We start from the raw sequence: 21,745 nt of genomic DNA, 5'->3' as shown, positions 1-21,745 counted from the left end.
ACGTTCACGGCAACTTTGCTCGAAATGGCATTGAACTGGAAACGACCCAAATGTCTGACACATGTATCTGTGGGCGAGCGGCGAGCCAAGCGGCGTGAGCGCCCGGTGCGCTACCCGCCAGCAATAGAGGGAGCAGCACCAAGCACAGCACAACGTTGCCCGTCAAGGCGCAAGCAGACTGCTGGGGCGGGGGTGGCACCCACGGACTGCAAGGGGCGCGCTGGGACTCACCTGCTGCCTTGCTTCTGCTCGCAGGGGTAATTCAATTTGTTAAACAGAACCGTGCTGAGCTTCTGCCTGGGAAGGAGCTCCTGCCTGCCTGGTACCCCGGGTGCACACGCTGGGGTCACTGCCCCTTACACAGCCCCCCAACTGACGCCAGGCCAGCCGCCTGCCCGCGAGCTGCTGCTTTTCCAACTGAGGCCCTTCCGTCCCCTTCACCGCTGTCAGTCCCTTCGTGTCCTGTCTCCTGTGGTCTCAAAGAAGAGACAGACCTCCATGGTTGACCCGCCATGTGGGCTGAGGTGTGGACGTGCTTGCTCCTCAGACGCAGCTCACACGTGAAAGACCCACACGCAGAAATTACGCAGGGGGAAGGGGTGTGCAGAGTGCGACCGAGATGCAGAATCCTGACTTTGTCTCCCCCGCCCTAAAATCTCAGTGACCCGACCCAGCCCTGGTGCCTAGAGCAGAGCGGAGGTGACGTGGGGCAGGTGAAGCCCGTCCCCACAAAGGAGCTGGCGAGGGCAGGCCCTCAGCATAGCGCGTGGACAACACAGCACAGCACGCAAGACCGCAAGCGGCTGGCGAAGTAACGGGGCTCGACAGTCTGAGGGGAGGCTGAGCCCAGCCCGACTGCTGGCGAGGATGCGGCCACATCTGCCTCGTCCCTGATCTGCCCTCTCGGGAGGGAGGCGGGAGCCACACACCTGCCAGGTGACAAATCTCTGAAGGTCTAGTGGGAGCCTCAGAGACACTCACAGAAGCACAACTGAAAGCATATGCCTTACTTTTTTTTATCCTTTGAAAAGCAAAACGAAGTATAAGGAGTCACATGAATACCCCTTACTGGGACCGGAATATGAGAATCTTTTTTAAAATTTTATTTTATTTATTTATTTATTTGAAAGAGCGAGCGTGTGCACAAGCAGGGGGAGTGGGAGAGGGAGAAGCAGGCTCCCAAGGAGCAGGGAGCCCGATGCGGGGCTCGATCCCAGGACCCCGGGATCATGACCTGAGCCGACGCCCCACCAACTGAGCCGCCCAGGCGCCCCTGGAACATGAGAATCATTGAGATTTTTTCTCCTAACACATGACAAAACTACGAAGCATTTGGTTTCTGCTCAAAGTTCTGCAGGCTGTGGGGGCTGGGCCGTCACGCAGACGGAGCAGGGCCAGCAGGGGAGCACTGACCTGAGTGAAAAGTCCAGCCTAGGAACAAGGAGCGCTTCGTCCCGATTCACAGCTCACGTCCACTGCCACCACCCTCCTCTCTGGCTGCAGGGCACCCACTCTTCTGCTGGGCCCCTCACGGGCCCTCACCTCTCATCCTCCCGCTGAAGGCTCCGCTCAGGCCCCTCTGTCTACACCTGCCCTTTGGCGATGCCCCAGACTCCCAGCCCTGTACTCTGACCTCCAGGGTGCCAGGAGCCACCTCCCACACAGCCTGATAGGCTGCTGCCTGTGAGCCCCACGTGGCTGCCTGCCCCTCAGCCCCCCTGGACCCTGAACGCCTGCCCCGGGAGCTCTAAGCATGCCACCGTTCCCTCCACGCCCCTGACCACCTGCAGGCTTCTGCTCACGACTCCCCTTCCCGACCACCCTGCCTTATGGTGTCGTGCAGGGGACACCCTTGGGGGGCTCCACTAGAGACCGTGCTGTTCAGTGTCCATCGTGACCCACAGAGGCCCAGCTCGCTCCCAGAGCAGCTCCCAGGTCCAGGTGCTCACACCCTAACTCCAGGGCCTGGGAGGACACCCAGCACATGGTCCACATTCAAAAAATACGTGTTAAATGAATGAAGAAATCAATTAATCATTCCATTTCTACTTCAGTGGCTTCTAATCCTGTGTTGCTAACCAACACAGAAAAAAGCTTCCCTTAACCCCACAGCCTACAACTTGCAGGTACAGTAAGACTCAAACAGACCAACTCTGTTCCCATCACCTTATATTTCACTTTTCAAGAGAAAAATCACTATCACCATTGAATCAATTCTACTTCTGACAAGTCAATAATGGACACAAGATCTACAGAAACAAGAGACAGGAAACCAGCCCCAAGGAGACCACGAAGCCGGTGAGCACATAGGAGCCTAGTTCAGTCACTGAAAGAATAAGATGTGGGCAGCAGAGTAGGGTTCAAGCAAAGGCACGCTGCACCCTGAGAACCGGCATGGCTCACACTGTTCCAGAACCACACTGGCCAGGTGCCACCCACGTTTCCAGCAGCCCCCTTGGGTAGACCAGCAAAGCTGGGGAGTTTAAACATCAAGTTTCCTTCTTTCCAGATGTAGGGCTCCTACAAAGACCAACGTCCCCCATGGCTGTGAGGGGCCCCCGAAGACGCAGAAGCTCGAAGCCGGAACCAGCCCGAGTCACAGTAGAGGCTGAGTGTGGACAGCCTGGAAAGCCCTGCAGAGGCCTGGCCCGGCCACCACAATTCCCCAGGGGTCACTGCTGCCTCCAAGTGTCACCGAGACCCTGCCTGCCCAGGGCCCTCTGATGCTCCTGCAGGAGCGTCCCTGGTGCTGCCTGAGGAAACCTCATCACTACCCAGTAAGTCACAACAGGTCTTGTCCTCACCCTGCTGCTCAGGCCCTGGCTTAGTGCCCTACCAACCTGAGCTGTTCCCAAAAGGCCAACCTGCCTGTAACGGACAAAGTTCACTGGTCCTGGAAAGCTCCAGGAGTCCTCTGCAGATTTCAAGAGCTCTAAGGGTGCTCTGACGGCAGCATCGCAGAGAATGAATGTGGAGCTTCCAGAGGGGAAGGAAAGGGCTGTCAGCGGGGCCTCGGCCTCCTCCTCTGTGGTCGGAGGACAGTCGTGTCCCCTGGTGCCTTTCCACCCGGCCTGGCACAATGCCTCTCGGGAGACACTGTCCTGTCTCAGGGGCTGACACAGCACCTCAGGACAGCAGGCCGGGCAGTCAGGCCCCCGCCCACCAGCAGGACAGGTCTGTCCGTAACTGCTGCCCCAGCACCTGGATCAGAGCCGTCGTGGCCAGTCACACCACCCACATCTACCCCGCGGTACGGTCACCAAGAAACTGGGAACAAGCCCAGGGTTCAGTGGCTACGAGAAGAGGCAGAAACGGGACACAATACAGGCTGACTTGGATCCAGCTCTTTGTCCCAAATTACGAACAGGAGTCTACAACTAAGATGTGAAGAGTAGGGAAGGGGTTCAGGGCAGGCCCCCCAGAATGTGCCATCTTGGCACAAGGACTGTTTTGAGCTGAAGGCACTTGAGACCCTGCAGCCTCAAGAGAAACTTTTGTCCCTGTCTTACCACACAGAACGGTCTAAATCACGTGTCTTTCCCAGACCAAGAGTCATTAGCAGAGATAAATTTTATCTGAGTGACTGATCTGTGTGGTAGGGCAAACATCTTTTTTTTCAAACACCTTATACACACACACACACACGTTTTTTTAAATAACGTCTATGTCCAGCGTGGGGCTCGAACTCATGACCCCGAGATCAAGAGTCACACGCTCTACCGACGGAGCCGGCTGGGCGCCCCTGGCAGGACAAACATCTTACCGAACACCGGCTCTTCTCACTGCCCCGTGAGGTGCATTCCTTCCCTCTGAAGTCCCAGACCCCCAGCCCCTTCTCCTTAGTTCAGAACGACATACAGACCTCATTCTGCCTGACTCTGGGATTTCCATGTCTGTGTGGACTCCCCGAACATACACCTATTAAATTTGATGTTCTCCTGTTCATCTGTCTCACGTTGATTTGATTCTCAGTCCAGCCAGAAGGACCTTTGAGGGGATGGGAGTTCTTGCTCCCCGACAACGGCAATCCCAGGCCAGGGTAACAGCGGCTAGGAGTTTACACACTGGACTCCAGTCCCACCTCTGCCATTTACTAAGGGGCTCTTGGGCAGGTTACTTAATGCCTCTGGGCTCAGCCCCCCACCTGTAAAGCTCAGATCAAAACTGTGTCTCTGTCGTGAGGAGCACAGAGAGCTTCATGAGGCAGTTTCCATAAACACCGCTGTTGCTGTGATGTCATGAGCTCAGCCCGGGCTCGAAGGCGACAAGGGGACCCGGCGACCCCAGCATCTGCACTCACAGAAGCGCAGGCTGAGGCTCAGCGTCACGGAGGGAAACTCTGGTGACAGGGCGAGGCCAAGTGGCACCTGTCAGCTGACACATCTGTGTTGACACTTAGGATTACCTACGGTTGTCTTGAAAGAAATACAGTTACCACAATTTGAGTTCCCAGCTCTCTGCTACAGTAAGTAACTCAGATTTTGACTTTTCAATCCTTTTTTTCTGGAATAAATAAGGGAGAAAACATGTATCCCTCTGTGAGGAGAGAGAGCACAGAGGGAGTTCCTAGAGACCGAGGTCTGGATGCCCACCATATCCCTCCAGGCCGCCCCCGATGGAAATCTGCTCCAGTAACTCGACCTTGACCCCATGGATACCACACAGCTAACAAAGAGGCTGTCTTCTCCTCCACAACTTGCTTTCACAGTGGGCGGGCAGGGCGGGCACCTGAGGGGGGCTGCGCACTGGAGGCCCTACCTTTCTCTGCAGGGCAAGTTCGCCATCGAGCTCCTCGAGCCTTCTCTCCAGCTTCCATTTCAGGTTTTCGTACTGTTCCCGCTGCTGGTCCATCTCGCTGTTCTTGTCACTGTGTAAACATGGCAGTAGTAAGACAGGTCAGGGCTTGCTCTCGGGGGCTTCAGTGGGACCCTACACCACACAGGTGCCTGCCTGCAGAGGGAGCCTGAAATGGGGTCCAGAGTCTCACAAGGTAATTCCCAAAGTGCCCAGGACACAAGCCCAAGTCACACCGAGCACAGGAAGGTCCCCACCTGAACGGGAAAAGACAGCACACGCTAACCCCAAAATGACACAGATGTTGAGATTTTTTAACAAGGGTTTTTAAAGCAGCCATTATTTAAAATGCTTCAGCAAGCAATGTAGTGCACTCTTACGTAAAAAATTAGAAACTCTCGGCAAAGAAAAACTTACAAAGAATCAAACAAATTGAGAACCAGGAAGTATGACAACCAAACAGAAGGCTCACTGGGGTGGGCTCAACAGCAGAATGAACATGACAGACAACATGACGGAGCAAAGAATCCATGAACTTGAAACCAGAACAACAGAAACTACCCCAGCAAATAACAGAGGGAAACACAGTGAAAAACATGAGCACAGCCTCAGGGAGCTGTGGGACAGTCACCCTGAGCCCGAGCACGGGAGGACAAAGAGGAGGGCTGACATGTACTTGAAGAAATAATGGCTGAAAAGGTCTCAAATTAAGGGTAAAAAAAGGGGGGGGGGACAAATGACGTGAGGAGACACTTTACAAGAATGGTGTAGAACACTTTAAGGATGCTTTGGGGTGCCTGGGGGGGCTCAGTCGTTAAGCGACTGCCTTCGGCTCAGGTCATGGTCCCAGGGTCCTGGGATCGAGCCCCGCGTCGGGCTCCCTGCTCGGCGGGAAGCCTGCTTCTCCCTCTCCCACTCCCCCTGCTTGTGTTCCCTCTCTCGCTGTGTCTCTGTCAAATAAATAAAATCTTAAAAAAAAAAAGAAGAACACTTTAAGGATGCTTTAAACTGTCTCAAATACAGCTGTGAGAAAGAAAATCAGTATTTCCACAGAGGCAAGCTGGCCCACGTGTCCCAGTGTTAAGAGCACCTGCTTCTGATCCTCCAGGTGCAACACAGTGTGACTTTTAACAATGGAGTTGGGGAACAGTCACAATGCCAACACCCACCCTGCAGGGGAAGGTCACAGATCCCCGTCCCTGCTCCAGGCGATGCTGACCTTGGTCAGCATCTGTACCTGTCTTCCCCGGCCCCTGGGGAGGCAGCACGGGCTGTGAACACTGCCAGCCGTATTGCTTGCAGGAATGACAGGCTCCCTGGCACACGGCGTCGGGACTGGGAGCCCCTGCACAGAGGCCATGAACACCTGGGCTCCCGGGCCTCCCTGAGGACAGCGACACTCGGGACCCTGGGAGCTATGCCTATGGTTGTTACGGGAGATGCCAGCCGGCGGCTCGGAGGCCCATACGCCAAGGTGGTCCCGCGCCCACTGAGGGAGGTCTCTGCTCACGCCCAGCCTGCCACGGAGTCTCCTGCTGCTGAAGAGTACAGCGCCAACAGGCCCAGCAAACGCAAAACGGGGCTGGGTAGCCATTTAAAAGGATGTGGCAGAACCCAGTGCACGACACGAAGAAAACCGCCCAGGTAGATGGGAAACCGCCACAAGCAGGTTGTAGGCCGCGTGTACGGGACGTGTCTATGTGGGCGTGAGGGGAGCTCTCCCAGGGAGAACACAACAGAGTCCTCGGGCAGCTCTTCCTTTCCACCTCACCACCTTCAGGAAGAAACGATTGTCTAGAACAAGAATATCGTCACTGTTGTGATTTTCTACAAGTACTTTGAAGGGCATGTGTGACAACATGAAACACTATTCAGGATCCCGTTTTAAGTGAAAACAGAACCCACAGGGTGCTGCCAGCCACTCTGACGTCTGTGCCCACACACGCCAGAGAGATGCACCTGACCGTCACCGTGACTTCACAGACACACACCCTGGGCGCCTGGGGGGCCCAGTCGTTGGGCGTCTGCCTTCGGCTCAGGTCATGATCCCAGGGTCCTGGGATCGAGCCCCGCGTCGGGCTCCCCGCTCAGCGGGGAGCCTGCTTCTCCCTCTCCCATCCCACCCCCCCCACCCCCGCTTATGTTCCCTCTCTGTCTCTCTCTCTGTCAAATAAATAAATAAAATCTTTAAAAAAAACAAACAAACATACACCCTGAAATCAGGGGAAGGACGGCAGATTTTTGTCTTCTCTCTCTTCTCACTGAGGAGGAGAGTGCGTGGGACACGAGAGCGGCTTTCCGGGGACCCGCCAACAGGACCCTCTGACCCGAACTTCGGGTTCTTAGTCAACCTGCCTCAAGTGAGCTCACTGCGCTTGGGAATCAATACCTGTTTTGCATCATTAAAACAATCATGGGCTCGAATATCTTTTATTGAAATGATACAGATTTGCAATTCATGGAGAAAACTCGGGACATTGAAACCAGTCTCCCGGTGCCCTCACCGCGCGGCCCGAGGGGCGCTCACCTGTGGATGCGCTCCAGCTCCAGCCGGTGCTCCTGCAGCTTCAGCTGGTGTTGCCGCTGCAGGTCCTCCCGCCACCGGGCCTCGCGGGCGAGCGCCTGCCTCAACCGGGCCGCCTCCACCCTGAGGTCGCTCACCTCCGCCTGCCGCGCCTCCTCCAGCCCTCGGGCCTGGGCGAAGGCCGCGTCGTAGCGCTCCAGCTCGCGGTCCCGCTCCTCCAGCACCTGCAGGTTGTAGACGAAGTCCTCCTGCAGGCGCCGCAGCGCCCCCTGCGCCTGGTGCAGCTGGCTGTGCGCGTCCTGCAGCGCGGCGTCCCACGGCTGGCAGCGCTGGGCCTGCAGGGCTCTGCTCTCGCCCTCCTTGTGAGCCCGCAGCTGGCTCAGGGCCTGCTCTGAGGGCGGCGGCAGCATGGGCACAGCTGCAGTGGGGAGCAGGTGGGCAGCGGGCCCAGGGTTAGGGGCTCTAGCTGTCCTTCTCGATACCCGCGCCAGATCCCCGTCACCCAGTGGAGCACGCTCTGGGCCAGTTAGCAGCTGTGCGGTCACACATTCGGAAGAGCCACAGGTGGCCCCCACCAGGGCCCAGACCTTGAGGGCTCTGCTAGCCGATCCTCACCCTGCAGCAGAGGAAGGAAAGGTAGGAAACACCGTTTGCTCACCAACAAGAGCTAGGTCCTTCAAAACAGGCTCATGAAGGGCTCTCCCACTTTGCAGGTGAGAAAATGGGGCCGCTAAGGAGCCGAGCAAGCGCTGGGGCCCGCCAGCCTCTGAGAGCCAAGGCCCCCTCCGGCCCCACACTCCGCTCCTGCAGCAGCCTGGGGCGCCTGGAGATCCAGCACTCAGGAGCACGTTCCTTGGCTCTTTTATTTCCAACCCATCACAGACTAATAATTTTCTAAAACAATAAAAATAAAGTACTCAAGGAAAATATAATTAAAAAACAAAGATATATAACGCAAAGACCAATTTTTAATTATTAGATCCAACAGCATAAAACCACCTTGTCAAACTGCTAACAACTGTCTAAACACCTCTTGCTCTGGCGGTCTGCCAAGCGTGGGCCGCATGAGTATGCGTGGGGGGGCTAGCAAGGGCCGCTAGGCGTGCCAGAGACCACGTGGACTGTCGACGTCCCATCGCCCGTCCCATCGCCCGGCAGAAAGGGGTGGATTCTGACACGGAAAACCACGTGGTGCTCGGGGCCCTGACCTACAGAAACAGGCCCACGGCCACGCAGCAAGCCCAGAAGGTAGGCAGGCAGGGCCCAAGGGCCACGGTCATCCTGGGGGCAGATGCGCCAGGGGCAGACACAGCCCTTCTCTGAGAGCACCTCTCCAGAAGGGCCGGGGGCGCCTGCCAGTGACATTTGAGTATCACTGTCATCCCAAAGAATCTAAAATGTCTGATTCATATAAAGTGGGTCTTTTTTTTTTTTTTGCCCGATGCAGGGCTCAATCCCAGGACCCTGAGATCATGACCCGAGCTGAAACCAAGAGTTGGTTATTCAACTGACTGAGCCACCCAGGCACCCCTGAAGTGGGTCTTTTTTTTTAAGAGGAGAAAATCCCAGGGTGCCTGGGTGGCTCAGTCAGTTGAGTAACCAACGCCTGGTTTCAGCTCGGGTCATGCTCTCAGGGTCCTGGGGTCAGGCTCCACACTCAGCCCCTCCCCCTGCTCACGTGCTCGAGCTCTCTCTCTCTCCCAAATAAATAAATAAATGTTAAAAAAAAAAAAAAGAAGGAAAATTCCCACCATCCCACGAATTCTTGACTCACTGGTTCAGCAGTGTTTATGGTGAGCCTTCAGGGACTGGGGGAGATGGACAGCGGGGACACTCTGTGTGGGGTCACAGAGGTAACAGGCAGCCATTCCTGAGGTGAGCCCCACAGCTCCTACACTGGTCTACCTCATCAGCATAAAGCAAAGACAGAAACTCAGAAACAGGAACAAGAGAACCTAAGGGCTACTGCTTTTGGTATTCTTTACGTTAATTCTAGAATTCTCAAGTAAGCAACCACTCTGAATCAGCGATACTACTTTTTAGGGACATGAAGTATTGTTTCACTCCTGAAATTACTAATAATAAAAACCACCGACAAAAAATTATCCATATAATCAAATCTGTTACTGTAACATCTTGGTAATAAAATGAAAAAACAAAACAAAACAATGAACTCACAGGTGCAGGTAGTATGTTATGTGAGGGGCAAGTCTTCTTCGAACACCACACGGGTCTCTGGCCCAATGAGTAGAGTTTGGTAGTAATTCTCACTACAAGTGAAAAAAAAAAAAAAGAAGAAAGGAAAGGGGAAAAAAGGTAAAAGAGAAACTGTCAAAATGGTCTGGGCTGGTATTTGGAGAATCCCAAAACATTGTCAGGACCCCAAAAACAATAATGACCATTTCACAGAAGACACGTGCTGTGCTTGGAGCTGCCCCACGAACAAGAGACACAGGTCAGCTCTGGGCTCAGCAGAACAGTGCTTATAACTCGGACAGTAGGGGCGCCTGGGTGGCTTAGTCCGTTAGGCGTCTGCCTTCGGCTCGGGTCATGATCCCGGGGTCCTGGGATCGAGTCCCATGTCGGGGTCCCTGCTCAGTGGGGAGTCTGCTCCTGACCTCTGCCTCTGCCTCTCCCCCTGCTTATGCTCAATAAATAAATAAATAATAATCTTAGAACACTGGCAGTTGAAGAGGAAAACACGGCTTGATAAACGTCAGGATTGGGCAATCGAGGCCACGTAACTGTGGAGTATCAGACAACGCATCCAACCGGAGGCTTGCCGGAGGACAAAGCACCAAGAACAGGATTGAGCGCAGCACCCACCACCTTCATAAGGAAAAAGTAAGGCGATGTCTCAGGTGAAGCCAATATTTTCTCAGCACTGGCACTTGGATCTGAATGAATTCCTTATGCAGGTCTTCCTAGAAGAGCAACGAATCACGCAGGACAGGGCCTGGCCAGCTCTTGCTGTAAAGGGCAGTGGGTAATTATTCAGGGCTCTGTGGGCCACAGGGTTGTCACGACTCTTCAGCTCCGTGCAAAGCAGCACAGAGTGTGCAAACTGCGGGCTGGGTCTGGCCCACTGGCGTGCTTTGTCAAGCCCTCCATCTCTGTGCAGGGCACCTTTATCACCGGGTAACAGCTGCTGTCATTTCTTAATGGCTGCTCCCTGCAGCCCCGAACCCTCAGGGCTCACGTCCAGCCGGTCTTGGGGCGACCTGGCGCTGGAGGGGAGCAGCGGAGCGCAGAGGGAATGCCCGTGCCAAGACCCAGAGGGAGAGGCTGAAGCAGCAGGAGGGCCTGCAGAGGGCTGGGGAGACCGCAGGACCCTGCCATGGGCAGTGCAGTAAGAAAAACATCATGGCCTTCATTCCCAGCTCCTGGCACACGGCCCCTAAAACCCTCACAACTTCCCGAGTGACAGGAGCTACAGGGGCAGCTTTCGTTGGCTTTAGTTCTTCTTCCCGGGTTCTGAAATAATTCCAGGCGAGAGGCTACCTTCTGTTTCTCGTATCAAACCTGTCAACCACACCTGAGTTTACGAGGTGACTCTGGAAAGCCCCAGATAACCACGGGATGGAGCTGGTTGCCAGGGGAGCCAACCTTGGGATTACAGGGTTTCCCTTTCGACTCCGCCTGCCAGCTTCCACCGTGAGGCTGGCTCAATCAATCATGCCTACATGATGAAGCCTCCACACACATCCTCAGCCAAGGGGTTCAGAGAGCTTCCAGGTGGGTCAACACATTGGAGGTGCCCCGAGACAGCGTGGAAGCGCTGCACCTCGTCCCCCACCCCTCACCCCAGGCCTCTCTTCCATCTGGCTGTTCCTGAGTTAATATCCTCTTATAATAAACTGGTGCTCTGGAAAGTAAAATGTTTCTCAGTTCTGTGAGTTGCTCCAGCAAATGGAGCCCGAGGAGGGGGTCGTGGATCTTCCGATGTATCGCGGGTCGTCAGGAGCACAGTCGTGACAACCTGGACTTGCAACTGGCATCTGGGTGGGGTCAGTCTTGTGGGGCTGAGCCCTTAACCTGTGGGGCCTGCGCTAACCGGGAATCTGGTTCAACTGTAGAGAATGCTTGGTGGAGGAAAAGCCCCCCTCACGCCCGTTGGAGGCGGAGCAGAGCTGAGTGTGAGCGCAGAGAGAGGGAGGCCTGCGAAGCAGGGGCCTAATCGCTAGGGGCAGCAGAACTCCAGCGCCCTGATCACCGCATCCTCCCAGGGGCCAATCCTGCCCAGGGGCAGCCCCAGGGCTCCTCCCTGCAGGGGTCCGGAGAAGGGCAGCGCTCCTCCACGGCGGACTGGACTGCGGGCAGAGCCAACATGCCTCTCGGCCTCGCCCTGCACCCACATCAACCCCTGCTCAGCTGCAACACGCCCATCAGGCACCTGCTTGCTGTCTTGAGTTACAGACCGCCTGAGCCCAGCACCCCACGCTTCTGCCCCCCAGTTTTCCTGGCTCCTTCAAAGGCACCCCTCTAAGGGCGCCTGGGTGGCTCAGTCGTTAAGTGTCTGCCTTCGGCTCAGGTCATGATCCCAGGGTCCTGGGATCGAGCCCCCATCGGGCTCTCTGCTTGGTGGGAAGCTGGCTTCTCCCTCTCCCACTCCCCCTGCTGTGTTCCCTCTCTCGCTGTCTGTCTGTCAAATAAATATATAAAATCTTTAAAAAAAAAAAAAAGGGGGCGCCTGGGTGGCTCAGATGGTTAGGTGTCTGCCTTCGGCTCAGGTCATGATCCCGGGGTTCTGGGATCGGGTCCCGCATCGGGCTCCTTGCTTGGCGGGGAGCCTGCTTCTCCCTCTGCCTCTGCCTCTCTCTCTCTGACTTTCATGAATAAATAAAAATAAAAACATTTAAAAAAAAAAAAAGGCACCCCTCTATCCAGCTGCCCAAGCTAAACACGTGGGGTTAGCCTTGATTTCCGGCTGTCTCTCACCCCTGCACACCTCAGCCGCCATCATCCCTGACCTCGCTGCGAGAGCCCCTGAAGTGCCCTTCTGCTGTGCACTCACTCTGAGGGCTGCCAAAGGGATCTTACAAAAAACAAAAAAGAAAAAAAAGCCTAACTCCCTATGGCTAGCGAGTTCCCATTTCACAACACCTGCAACCATTGTCCTGTTCTGTCAGGGCTGGAATACGCCCTGGAGCCCACCACCTGCCGCGTGGGAGGCCCCACCACGGTGCAGGGCACCCTGTTTGCTGAGGTGCCTGGCCCACCCTGGCCACGGTTTCTCTCGATCCAAAACACTCAAGCACCCCACACTCCAATCGCCAGCCCTCATCCCTCCAGATCCACAGTCACTGAATCTTCAGACGTGTTAGTGGATGAATAAATGAATCACAGAAAAACTAGAGACGTTTACTTTTAAGAGTTTTTAATTCAATAAAAAAGGGAAGCCACTGGCTTCAAATTCAGTCAATGGTCAAATATCTCCCCCAAGTAGACAGCTGAGCTGTGCAGAGGTCACCTCAGACTCTGTTCGGAGCCGCAGTCCCCCGCACACAGACGGGGATGACAAACGTTTGCCTCACGCAGGAGCAAATCCCTGCTGTTGAATCTCAAGGGCCACATCACTGTCACCAGCAAGAAGTGAGGCTGGTAACAAAAAATTCCAACAGACACCGTAGGCTTTCTTAAAGTCATTCCTTTGTTCATTTAACAAGTATTTATTTAGCGCTTACTAGGTGCCAGGGACTTTTTACCTCCTGGAGACAGGTAAGGTCCCTGCACCAATGGACTCTCATCCTGGGGCAAGACAGACGCACAAAAGAAAATGGGCAGAGGAGGTAACTCTCCACATCAACAGAGTGGCAGGGGCCGTGGGCTGCTCCAGACAGAGGTCAGGGAAGCCTCCGCTCACCAGGGAAGAGCAGGAAGGGGCTCTGCTTGGCCTTCAGGAGGCTAACAGGTCCTGCTGGGGCCACGGTCCCTGCGCTGGCTGCAGGGCTCCCAGGACCACTGGGAACCCAGGGTTACGGCAGGCCAGCAGGCCACAAAGCCCACGGAACGCCCTGGGGTGGAGCTCGTGACCTCCACGGTTGGGGGTTTGCCCACACTAACTGCCCAAAACACCCAACGCACCCCCCCCCCACCAACTAGCAGGGGGGCTGTAGGAGCCGGGAGCTGGTGTGGCCCAGGAGCTCCGGGGTCAGGCAGTCTGGTCAGCAAAAACCTGCGCACACACAGGCCCCCCACACGCCTGTGCCGCCTCACAGGGGAAGCAGAGGATTTAAGCAAACACACACCACTACACAACACTCCCGCCACTGGGACCTCTGGTGACTCAGACTGTCCCCAGCAGTGCCCATGAGTCATCACCACAGTCCCTCACAGAGAACACACCAAGGTCAACGGGCCTCCCCTCCTGCGGGGACCGCTCACCAGCGCCCTGTCCTGCACCGGGCACCCTGCCACCAGCTCCGCCTCTTAGATGCACCGGTCACACAGCCACCCACAGGGGTTGCTCCTGCGGTACCGATGGCGGGCCACGTGACACCAGGCCTGTACGGTATCTGGAGACGGCTCTGGCCATTTTCAAGGTAGAGTCCAACCTGTTTGGCAGAGTACTTGGAGAGTCCCAGGACAGCTCCCTCCCTGCAGCGCGAGCAGCTTGGACCCCCCCCCTCCCCCCGTGCAGAGGTGCACACCCAGCGCCCAGGAGCCCTCCCCCTCCCTCATCGCAGAACAGCTGTGCCCTGCTGCTGTGTAATCTCACCAAAGGATGATCCTAAAAGCCCTGAGGCTGACGTTAATCCGCTTTAAATGTCACAGATTCAGAGTCTGGACCCAACCTGTCAGCCAGCAGATGTCCCCAGCAAGCAGGGGTTTTCAGGAGGGATCATGTGAAACTTCTGGGGAAACTACAGAAATCTCCACTGAGGGGAGAGACGCACAGTTACCATGGCTTTGCTCATGGCGTTGAGTGTCCTAGGAGAGCCGGTGGGGTGAGTAGGGGATGGAGCAGAGCCACGCTAGGCCATGCCATCACTCTTTCTCGCTGGTCAAACACTGAGCTTTCTAACCCTTATTTCAGACCTGTCAGATCTGAAAAGCACCTGGAAATCCCCAAGTGTTAAGAAGATGGAAAGAACACCTCATGAAAGCCATGGTCTCCCACACACGGAAAACCTGCAGGCCCCAAACGGAAGCAGGCGGCAGAGGCCCCATCTGGAAGATGACCTCAGTCAGCAAAATACACATGACTGCGCCCCTGGTGTTAGGACAGGGCCGCCAGGGGTGTGGAGCAGCTTGGGACTCGCTCACCCGAACCTCACCAGTGGTCTGCAGTGGGTGACCCTGACCACAGGGGCAGCCTCGTCAGAGGCAAGCGAGGGCAACGCCCAGGGCTTGGCGCTCCTCACGCAGAGCACAGGGAGAGAGGGGCTCAGAGGTCGGCACCTGCAGTTAGTGAGAGACTCAGACAAGTCCTCACAAATCAGGACGGAGCCGCAGACTGCCGGAGCTGCAGGCGGGGCCCACGCCAAGTGTTCTTGACAGCTGGTACCACGGTTAGGAGGGAAGAGTTCGGGACCAAGGTGTGTCCCAGTGAACCACAAAGAACCATACGGGAGGTAAAGGGCTTTCCAAGCACAGGGGGCTCTGCAGGGGGCTCGCCTCGTCCTGGGCATGCCCCCCACCCCTCCTGCAGTGTCTAGATGCTGGATGAACAGGGAAGGACCATGACAGGATGCTTCTGTCCCATGGATGAATCTTACCACTCTCGCAGGCGACCAGATCATCAGATGTGAACCTGCAGGGTACCCACTCCGCAGATACGACATTAGAATTAATCACACTCTGTGCAGCTGGCCAAAAATTTGGGGCAATTTGTTTTACAATAAACATTTGGTAAGTACTTAACTGGAAAAGCACTGCATGACCTCCTTACAACTAAGCAGTTACAGGCTCAACAATTTACACAAGGGAGCGTTCGTAAAGGGTAGAAGTCGGTCACTAGACGCTCACGGACAAGTTGTTTAGGCACGCTAGCTAAGCAGAGAGACATCCAAAGCAGGGGTTTCTTTTTAGCTCCTTCCTCTGAAGGACTGCGGCTCCGGATGCATTTGGCTTTGGACTCAGCCACTAGTAAGATAAGCCCCACCATTCCTAATGCAGAAGAACCCAAAGTGACTTCATTAAGGAATGTTATCTTGTTGCTCTATAAACATATTTAGTGAATTTAATTTACAAAATGTTTTTGTGGGACTTGGAAGGAAAGCCCAGAGGTGGCTCATCTGTTCTACACTCAAGATGGGGCTCAGCGCTGGTGCCGTCTGGAATCCCAACATGGGCTGAGCTAAACTCGGTACGAGGACTCTTTCAGCATGTCTAGGGGATGAAAATCATGGGCCTATGACCACAAGCCTTTTTTCCCATCCTTCATTGACTGCCAAATAGTCCCCACAACCATCTGCAAAATCTGAAATAAGAGAGATGAGCCACAAATGGATCTTAATTCCACCACTGGCACTTGCTGGGGGTAAGGGGTACCACTACAGTGGGGGGTATGTGGTGTTTTTTTATTAGAATTTACACCTGCCAAATTCCTTTGCCAAAAACAACAAAAAACAAAAAACAAATAAAAATTAAGTGAGTAGGGGCGCCTGGGTGGCTCAGTCGGTTAAGTGTCTGCCTTTGGCTCAGGTCATGATCTCAAGGTCCTGGGATCGAGTCCCGCATCAGGCTCCTTGCTCAGCAGGGAGTCTGCTTCTCCCTCTTCCTCTGCCTGCCGCTCCCCCTGCTTGTGCTCTCCCTCTCAAATAAATAAAATCTTTAAAAAAAAAAAATTAAGTGAGTAAATGAGAAATAAAATGGAAGGGAAGTTGAATCATCTTATAGTTAAAAACCGTTGACTTATTTTTTGGTTGTTTATTTACTTTTTTTTTTAAGATTTTATTTATTTCACAGAGAGAGAGAGAGGCGGGAGAGAGAGAGAGAGTGCACAAGCAGGGGGAGCAGCAGAGGGAGAGGCAGGCTCCCCACTGAGCAGGGAGCCCGATGCAGGGATCGATCCCAGGACCCAGGGATCATGACCTGAGCCGAAGGCAGATGCTTAACTAACTGAGCCACCCACGTGCCCCTGTTTATTTACTTATTTAAGTAATCTCTACACCCAAGGTGGGGCTTGAACTCATGACCCTGAAATCAAGACCTGTAGTCTTCCAACTGAGCCAGCCAGGTGCCCCATGAGCTGCTGACCTTTAGAACAACACGGTTCACATACCAAAACTTAAAATCAATAAGGACTCATAACGAAAGATGAATAGAAACAAGTGAACCTAACTTTATTACAAATGATTAACATAAATGAAAAAACCCACATAAATGCACTAAAATAACCTTGTAAAAAATATTTTGACCATATATTCTTTTTTTTTTTAAGATTTTATTTATTTATTTGAGAGAGAGAATGAGAGAGAGCACATGAGAGGGGGGAGGTCAGAGGGAGAAGCAGACTCCCTGCCGAGCAGGGAGCCTGATGCGGGACTCGATCCCGGGACTCCAGGATCATGACCTGAGCCGAAGGCAGTCGCTTAACCAACTGAGCCACCCAGGCGCCCCATTGACTATATATTCTAAGGATAAAAACAACTGCATGCAAATATTAGAAATAAGTAAATATTCTGGCTAATAGGTTTTTCACAGAAATACGGATTGGCAATTCTGAAATTACTCCATGTGTAGTCTAGGATTGTACATGTAAGTAAATATACTGACAACAGGAACCAGATTTAAAGAGGAAAAGGAATGTAGAACGAACCCTGGGGTAACTGATCGGAGGTATCAATTTAAACTCACAGCTTTTAATATATACACAGATCTACACATACAGATACAGACAGGTCTGGTTTCCTAGCCCACTGAGAAAGCCACAGAGCAAGGACACTGCAGGAGCAGTAAGCATACCTACACACAACCTGACGTTGATTTCTAAACACCCCCTTCGAAACGAAGAGGAACCAGAGCTCCTTAGAGAAGTGACGGATTCAGGCTAGGTCACGGAAAGCACAAGATGAGCCTGAACATGGGGTGGTGCTGAGAAATGTCAGGGAGCATGCTGAGAGGACACAGAAGCCAACCTGAAGGGGCTCCCAACACCCAAATCTGGAGAATTAGCAACAAAATACATTACAGCAATGGATTATAACCGATGGAATAAAAATAAAATAAAAACATCTATACCAACATGAATAAATAAGTAGAAAAATGGGGAGAAGGGAAGGTTTTTGGGGCACTCAGTCAGCAGAGCATGTGACTTGATCTCTGGGTGCTGAGTTCGAGCCCCATGCTGGGTGTGGAGCCTACTTAAAAAAACTGGGGGGGCAGGGACGCCTGGGTGGCTCGGTTGATTGGGCGGCTGCCTTTGGCTCGGGTCGTGATCCTGGGGTCCCTGGATTGAGTCCCGCATCGGTCTCCCTGCTGGGCGGGGAGTCTGCTTCTCCCTCTGACCCTCCCCCCCTCGTGTGTGTGCTCTCTCTCTCTCTCATTCTCTCTCTCTCAAATAAGTAAATAAAATCTTAAAAACAAAATTGGAGGGGCAGAAGGTTCTTACGGTAGAATTCCAACTAATATGCAGAAAGAATAATGGAAATAGAAAAATCCTTATTTGGTAAATACGATCAATAATTGTTTCAGAAAACACTTGTGATAGAAAGTGCGGTTACACAGCTTCAAAGTATCTCCCCACAAGGTGTTCATTATTTACCAAAGGAAAAGTGGTAACTATTTTATAAGAGAGACATACCTAAACCACTTAACCAAGCGTCACCAGGCATGGGACAAATTGGCATCATGTGCCTCCCGAGAAGAGCACCATTTCACTGTTGAGGTTTCCTTATAAAAAATGCCTAACTTGGAGGGGCGCCTGGCTGGCTCAGTCCAGGTGTGGGTTCCAGCCCCACATTAGAGATCACTTTAAAATAAAAATTTTAAAAAAATGCGTAACTTGAAATTAATCATGAGGAAACATCAGACAAACCCAAATTAAGGGGCATTCCACAAAACAGCTAATTCCTAAAAGTCCAGATGAAAGAAGAGTGGGGGACCACGCAGGTCCTACAGCGGACCTGCAGGGAACTGGGGCGCGGGCATGAACCCCGGTTTTGTCCTAGCGCTCAATTCCTCAGTCTGCTAAATGACCCGTGGTAGCAGAACACGTCAACGCAATCCGGCAAAAGGTACAGGGGAAATCTTTGCACTGCTTTTCCAACTTCTGTGCAAGTCTCACGTAACTGAAACAAACACAACAAATCCCTGGACCAGGCCGCCCGGTTGGAACCGGTCCTCACTGTCGGCGGGACTGGCCACCTGCGGGGCCACCGGCACGAAGAGGGTGTGCGCGGGGTGCCCGCACCTGGGGGAGGGGGGACACCCGCACGAGGAAGGGGGAGAAGGTGGGGGGACACCCGCACCGGGGGACGCGCCCCGCCGGGAGGCCCGACCCGTCCGGCCCCGGCCCGGAGCACGGCGCCGCCAGTCCGGGGCTGCCCGGACCACCAAGAAAACAGACGAACCCGTTTAAGGAGGCCCGAGAAGCGGCAGTGAGGGCACCCCCCGCTCCACGCGAGCCTCCCGCGCCGCCCCCGGCGCCCCGCGCCCGCGGCTCACCGCGCACGCCCGCCGGCAGCAGCCTCCGGTCCCGCCGCGTTGCCATAGTGACCCGAGTCCGGCAGCCACGGTCCGGGCGCGCCCGGTGCAGCGCTGTGGTGCCACCGGCCGGAAACGCGAGCTCCGGCGCACGGTTCCGGACTCCTCTCACCCGCCTCACGCGCAGGCTCCAAGAGGAGAGGGGAGGGTCCCCGCGCCCACCCGACGCCGGGAGGGCGGGGATCGTGGCGGGCTGGAGCGGAGGAGGCTGAGGCTCCGCACTTGGGCCCCGGGGCGCCAGGACGCCGGTCCCCGGGCGCACCCAGCACGCAGCCGCGAAGCTGTTGGCTGCCCCGACGGGCCGGGGCTGGGGGCTGCGCAGGCGGGGGCCGGACTCTACTTAGCAGGGGGAAGGGCTCGGGGCTGCTAGAGGAGGGCGTGGGAGGGGGCCTGGGCATGCACGTGGGGCGGGTGGGGCTGCCGGGTCGGTGGGAGGGGGGCCCGGAGCCGCCCCGGGCGGGGGTCCTTGGGGGCACCCGGAGCAGCACGCGGACGGCGAGACCTCCACGCCCCCGGCATCACGCATGGGCCGTGAAAGACGCAGCCTTGAGGAGGGCACGCGGCGGGGGGGACCCCACTAGAGCAGAGAAGGGGGGGCAGTCCGGCCGGGTGGGGCTGGTCTTTTGGGCGCTGTTGCACGGTGTGTTTTGTGTGTGAGAATTCATCAGTTTGTGTGTACTCCTAACCCGTGCGCTTTTGTTTTTCTGTTCCATTGTAAGTTCAAAACAAAACGAAATCACCTTTGTAGGCAGCCTGCCTCACTCACCGAGGCAACGGCAGACTTTTCTGCCAAGGCCCCTGCAGCTTGCTTTAGGGACAGCTTTCGCCAGCCTCTGAGGGTCCACAGGCCTGAAGAGGACCCGATGGGCCCAGTAAGCCGAGGCGAAACGCATGCTCAGCGCACCTGGCCCGAGGCTGGGTGGGGCTCCAAGCCCAGGGGACACAGTCACCTGTCCGCCCTCGGTCCCACCCCTCCCGTCTGTCTGTTTTCTCCACCCGGATGGCTTGCTGGCTGCCCCAGGCCGATCCCCAAGCGAGTCCTGCCAGTGATGGACAGACATCCCAATCCAGCTAATGGTTAGAAAGGCTCTGCTCAGGAGGCAGCTCCTGGAGGGGGGTCCAGGAGTTATTAAATATCAAGCAGGTCAATAATTCAAGCCTCATGAAAAATGGGAGATTTCACATCTTGCACGGAAACCAAGTGAAAATAGCTGTGCTGGCCTGGAGGAGCTGTAGTGGGTCCCCATAACCTTGAACCTGCATTCTGCAGGTCCTGGGCCCCCTTGCTGCCTCCAGACCTGGGTAACCTGCTGTCAGAGAGCCAGGGTTCAAATCCTAGTCCACTCCTGTCTTATATCTTTCCAGAACTCCGTTTGCTTCCCCACACAATGAGAGAACATGCTCCCTTCCCTGTTGCTTGGAGGGTCAGAAAGGGCCCCTGAAGGGACCCCAGGTGTGTCTGGGTAAACAAAGGTGCCTACAGGACCTGCCTGTTTGAAGGAGAACAAATCCTAACAATGAGCTCCGTTCCTCGCCATCCTAGGCCCCCAACCCTGACTCTACAGTAACCCCAACACTAAGCCCAACCCCACCCCTGAACCTATGATAACCCCAAGGCACAGCACGGCCTTACTTCTCATGGGAAGGGCCAGCTCCTACCGCCCTTTGGGGAGACACACACCTTCCCTGCCCCTTCAGGATCCCAACAACCCCAGAACTTCTGACCCTCTCCCCAGAATCCCAGTAAGGCTTCTGGGGTACCAGGCCCAGAGAGGTGCCGTCCTCACCTCCCCTTGCATGTCACACAGCCAACAAGATGGTGGGAGCCAGAGTGGGCCCTACTGGGAGCCTCCTCACACGTGGCCAACCCCCACGGCCCCTCCGAGGTCTGCCAGTCAGCTTCCCCGGGGCTCCTTATCCACACCCCATGCCCAGTAGCCAAGTACATGTCTGTGGGCAGATGAAGGGACATCCTGGCCACCAGAGTCAGGCCTGCAGAGCCCTTCCAAAGTCACTGCCCCCATCTGGCCAATGCCCCTCTCAGCAGTGCCCACACCCGCCTCAGGCCCCCACTGCCTCATCCCTCACTGATCTAACCAGCATTTAGTGACCACCTAGCCAGAGCCCGCCCTCCCCTGTCCTCCAGGGGCTCCAGCCTCCTGGGCCCACCAAAGATAGCACTGACACACGGCGACCCCCGCTGGGGCCAGCATCCACTCAGTGACCCAAGTAGCCTGACCCCCTCCACAGCCTCCCTGCCTGCATCTCTGATCACTGACTGCTCCCCACCTCTCTCCCCCTGGTCTCCCCACCCATCAGGCCAGACCCCACATTCTCCCAGTCTTCCTGGGAGACCAGACTCACACCCTCCCCTCCCCCACTCAGAATGCCCTCTGCTCACCCTATGGTTGTAGGGCTTGTGAGCTTCGTCCAGCCTGCCACAATCCCTGTTGCTGACCGCTGACCGGGTGTCCTGGAGCTGTGGGGACAAATGACCACAAACTGGGGTGCTTAAGATAACAGTTTTGGAGGCTACAAGTCCAAACTCAAGGTGGCTGCAGGGCTTTGCTCCTGCTGAAGGCCCTGGCTAGAACCCTTCCTGCCTCTTCCAGCTTCTAGCGTGGACCCGCACTCCTCCGTGTCCCTCAGTCTGGGGCCACGTCGCTCCCGTGTCTGCCTCCGTCGGCACCTGGCCTTCTCCCTGTGTCTCCACGTGCTGTGCTTTTTATAAGGACGCCAGTCATGTTGGATTAGGACCCTGCTCCCGAGTGAGCTCAT

General features: G+C 55.3%; 1 protein-coding gene and 1 long non-coding RNA gene across 2 annotated transcripts in view; both read right to left on the bottom strand.

Annotated features, from left to right (window-relative positions):
* The window catches only part of CCDC57 (coiled-coil domain containing 57), a 44,810-nt gene extending 25,783 nt beyond the window's left edge, over positions 1 to 19,027 (bottom strand). The window contains exons 1-4 of the mRNA XM_081805943.1: positions 18,929 to 19,027; positions 9,497 to 9,588; positions 7,322 to 7,934; positions 4,759 to 4,867 (exon numbers count right to left, since the gene is read on the bottom strand). Coding sequence (XP_081662069.1) covers positions 4,759 to 4,867; positions 7,322 to 7,728 — 516 coding nt within the window. The 5' untranslated portion in view covers positions 7,729 to 7,934; positions 9,497 to 9,588; positions 18,929 to 19,027. The remainder of the gene's footprint in view (positions 1 to 4,758; positions 4,868 to 7,321; positions 7,935 to 9,496; positions 9,589 to 18,928) is intronic.
* On the bottom strand, positions 6,311 to 7,314 carry LOC145717253 (uncharacterized). The gene is made up of 2 exons (XR_014140322.1): positions 7,128 to 7,314; positions 6,311 to 6,828 (listed from the first exon to the last, which is right to left on the bottom strand). It is a non-coding gene; the product is annotated as an uncharacterized LOC145717253 (long non-coding RNA).
* Positions 19,028 to 21,745: the final 2,718 nt, after the last annotated feature.

The sequence above is a fragment of the Leptonychotes weddellii genome, chromosome 15 (assembly GCF_054177405.1).
Source record: "Leptonychotes weddellii isolate Sample4059 chromosome 15, ASM5417740v2, whole genome shotgun sequence".
Taxonomy (NCBI): Eukaryota; Metazoa; Chordata; class Mammalia; order Carnivora; family Phocidae; genus Leptonychotes; species Leptonychotes weddellii.
This window is presented reverse-complemented; position numbering and strand designations above follow the sequence as displayed.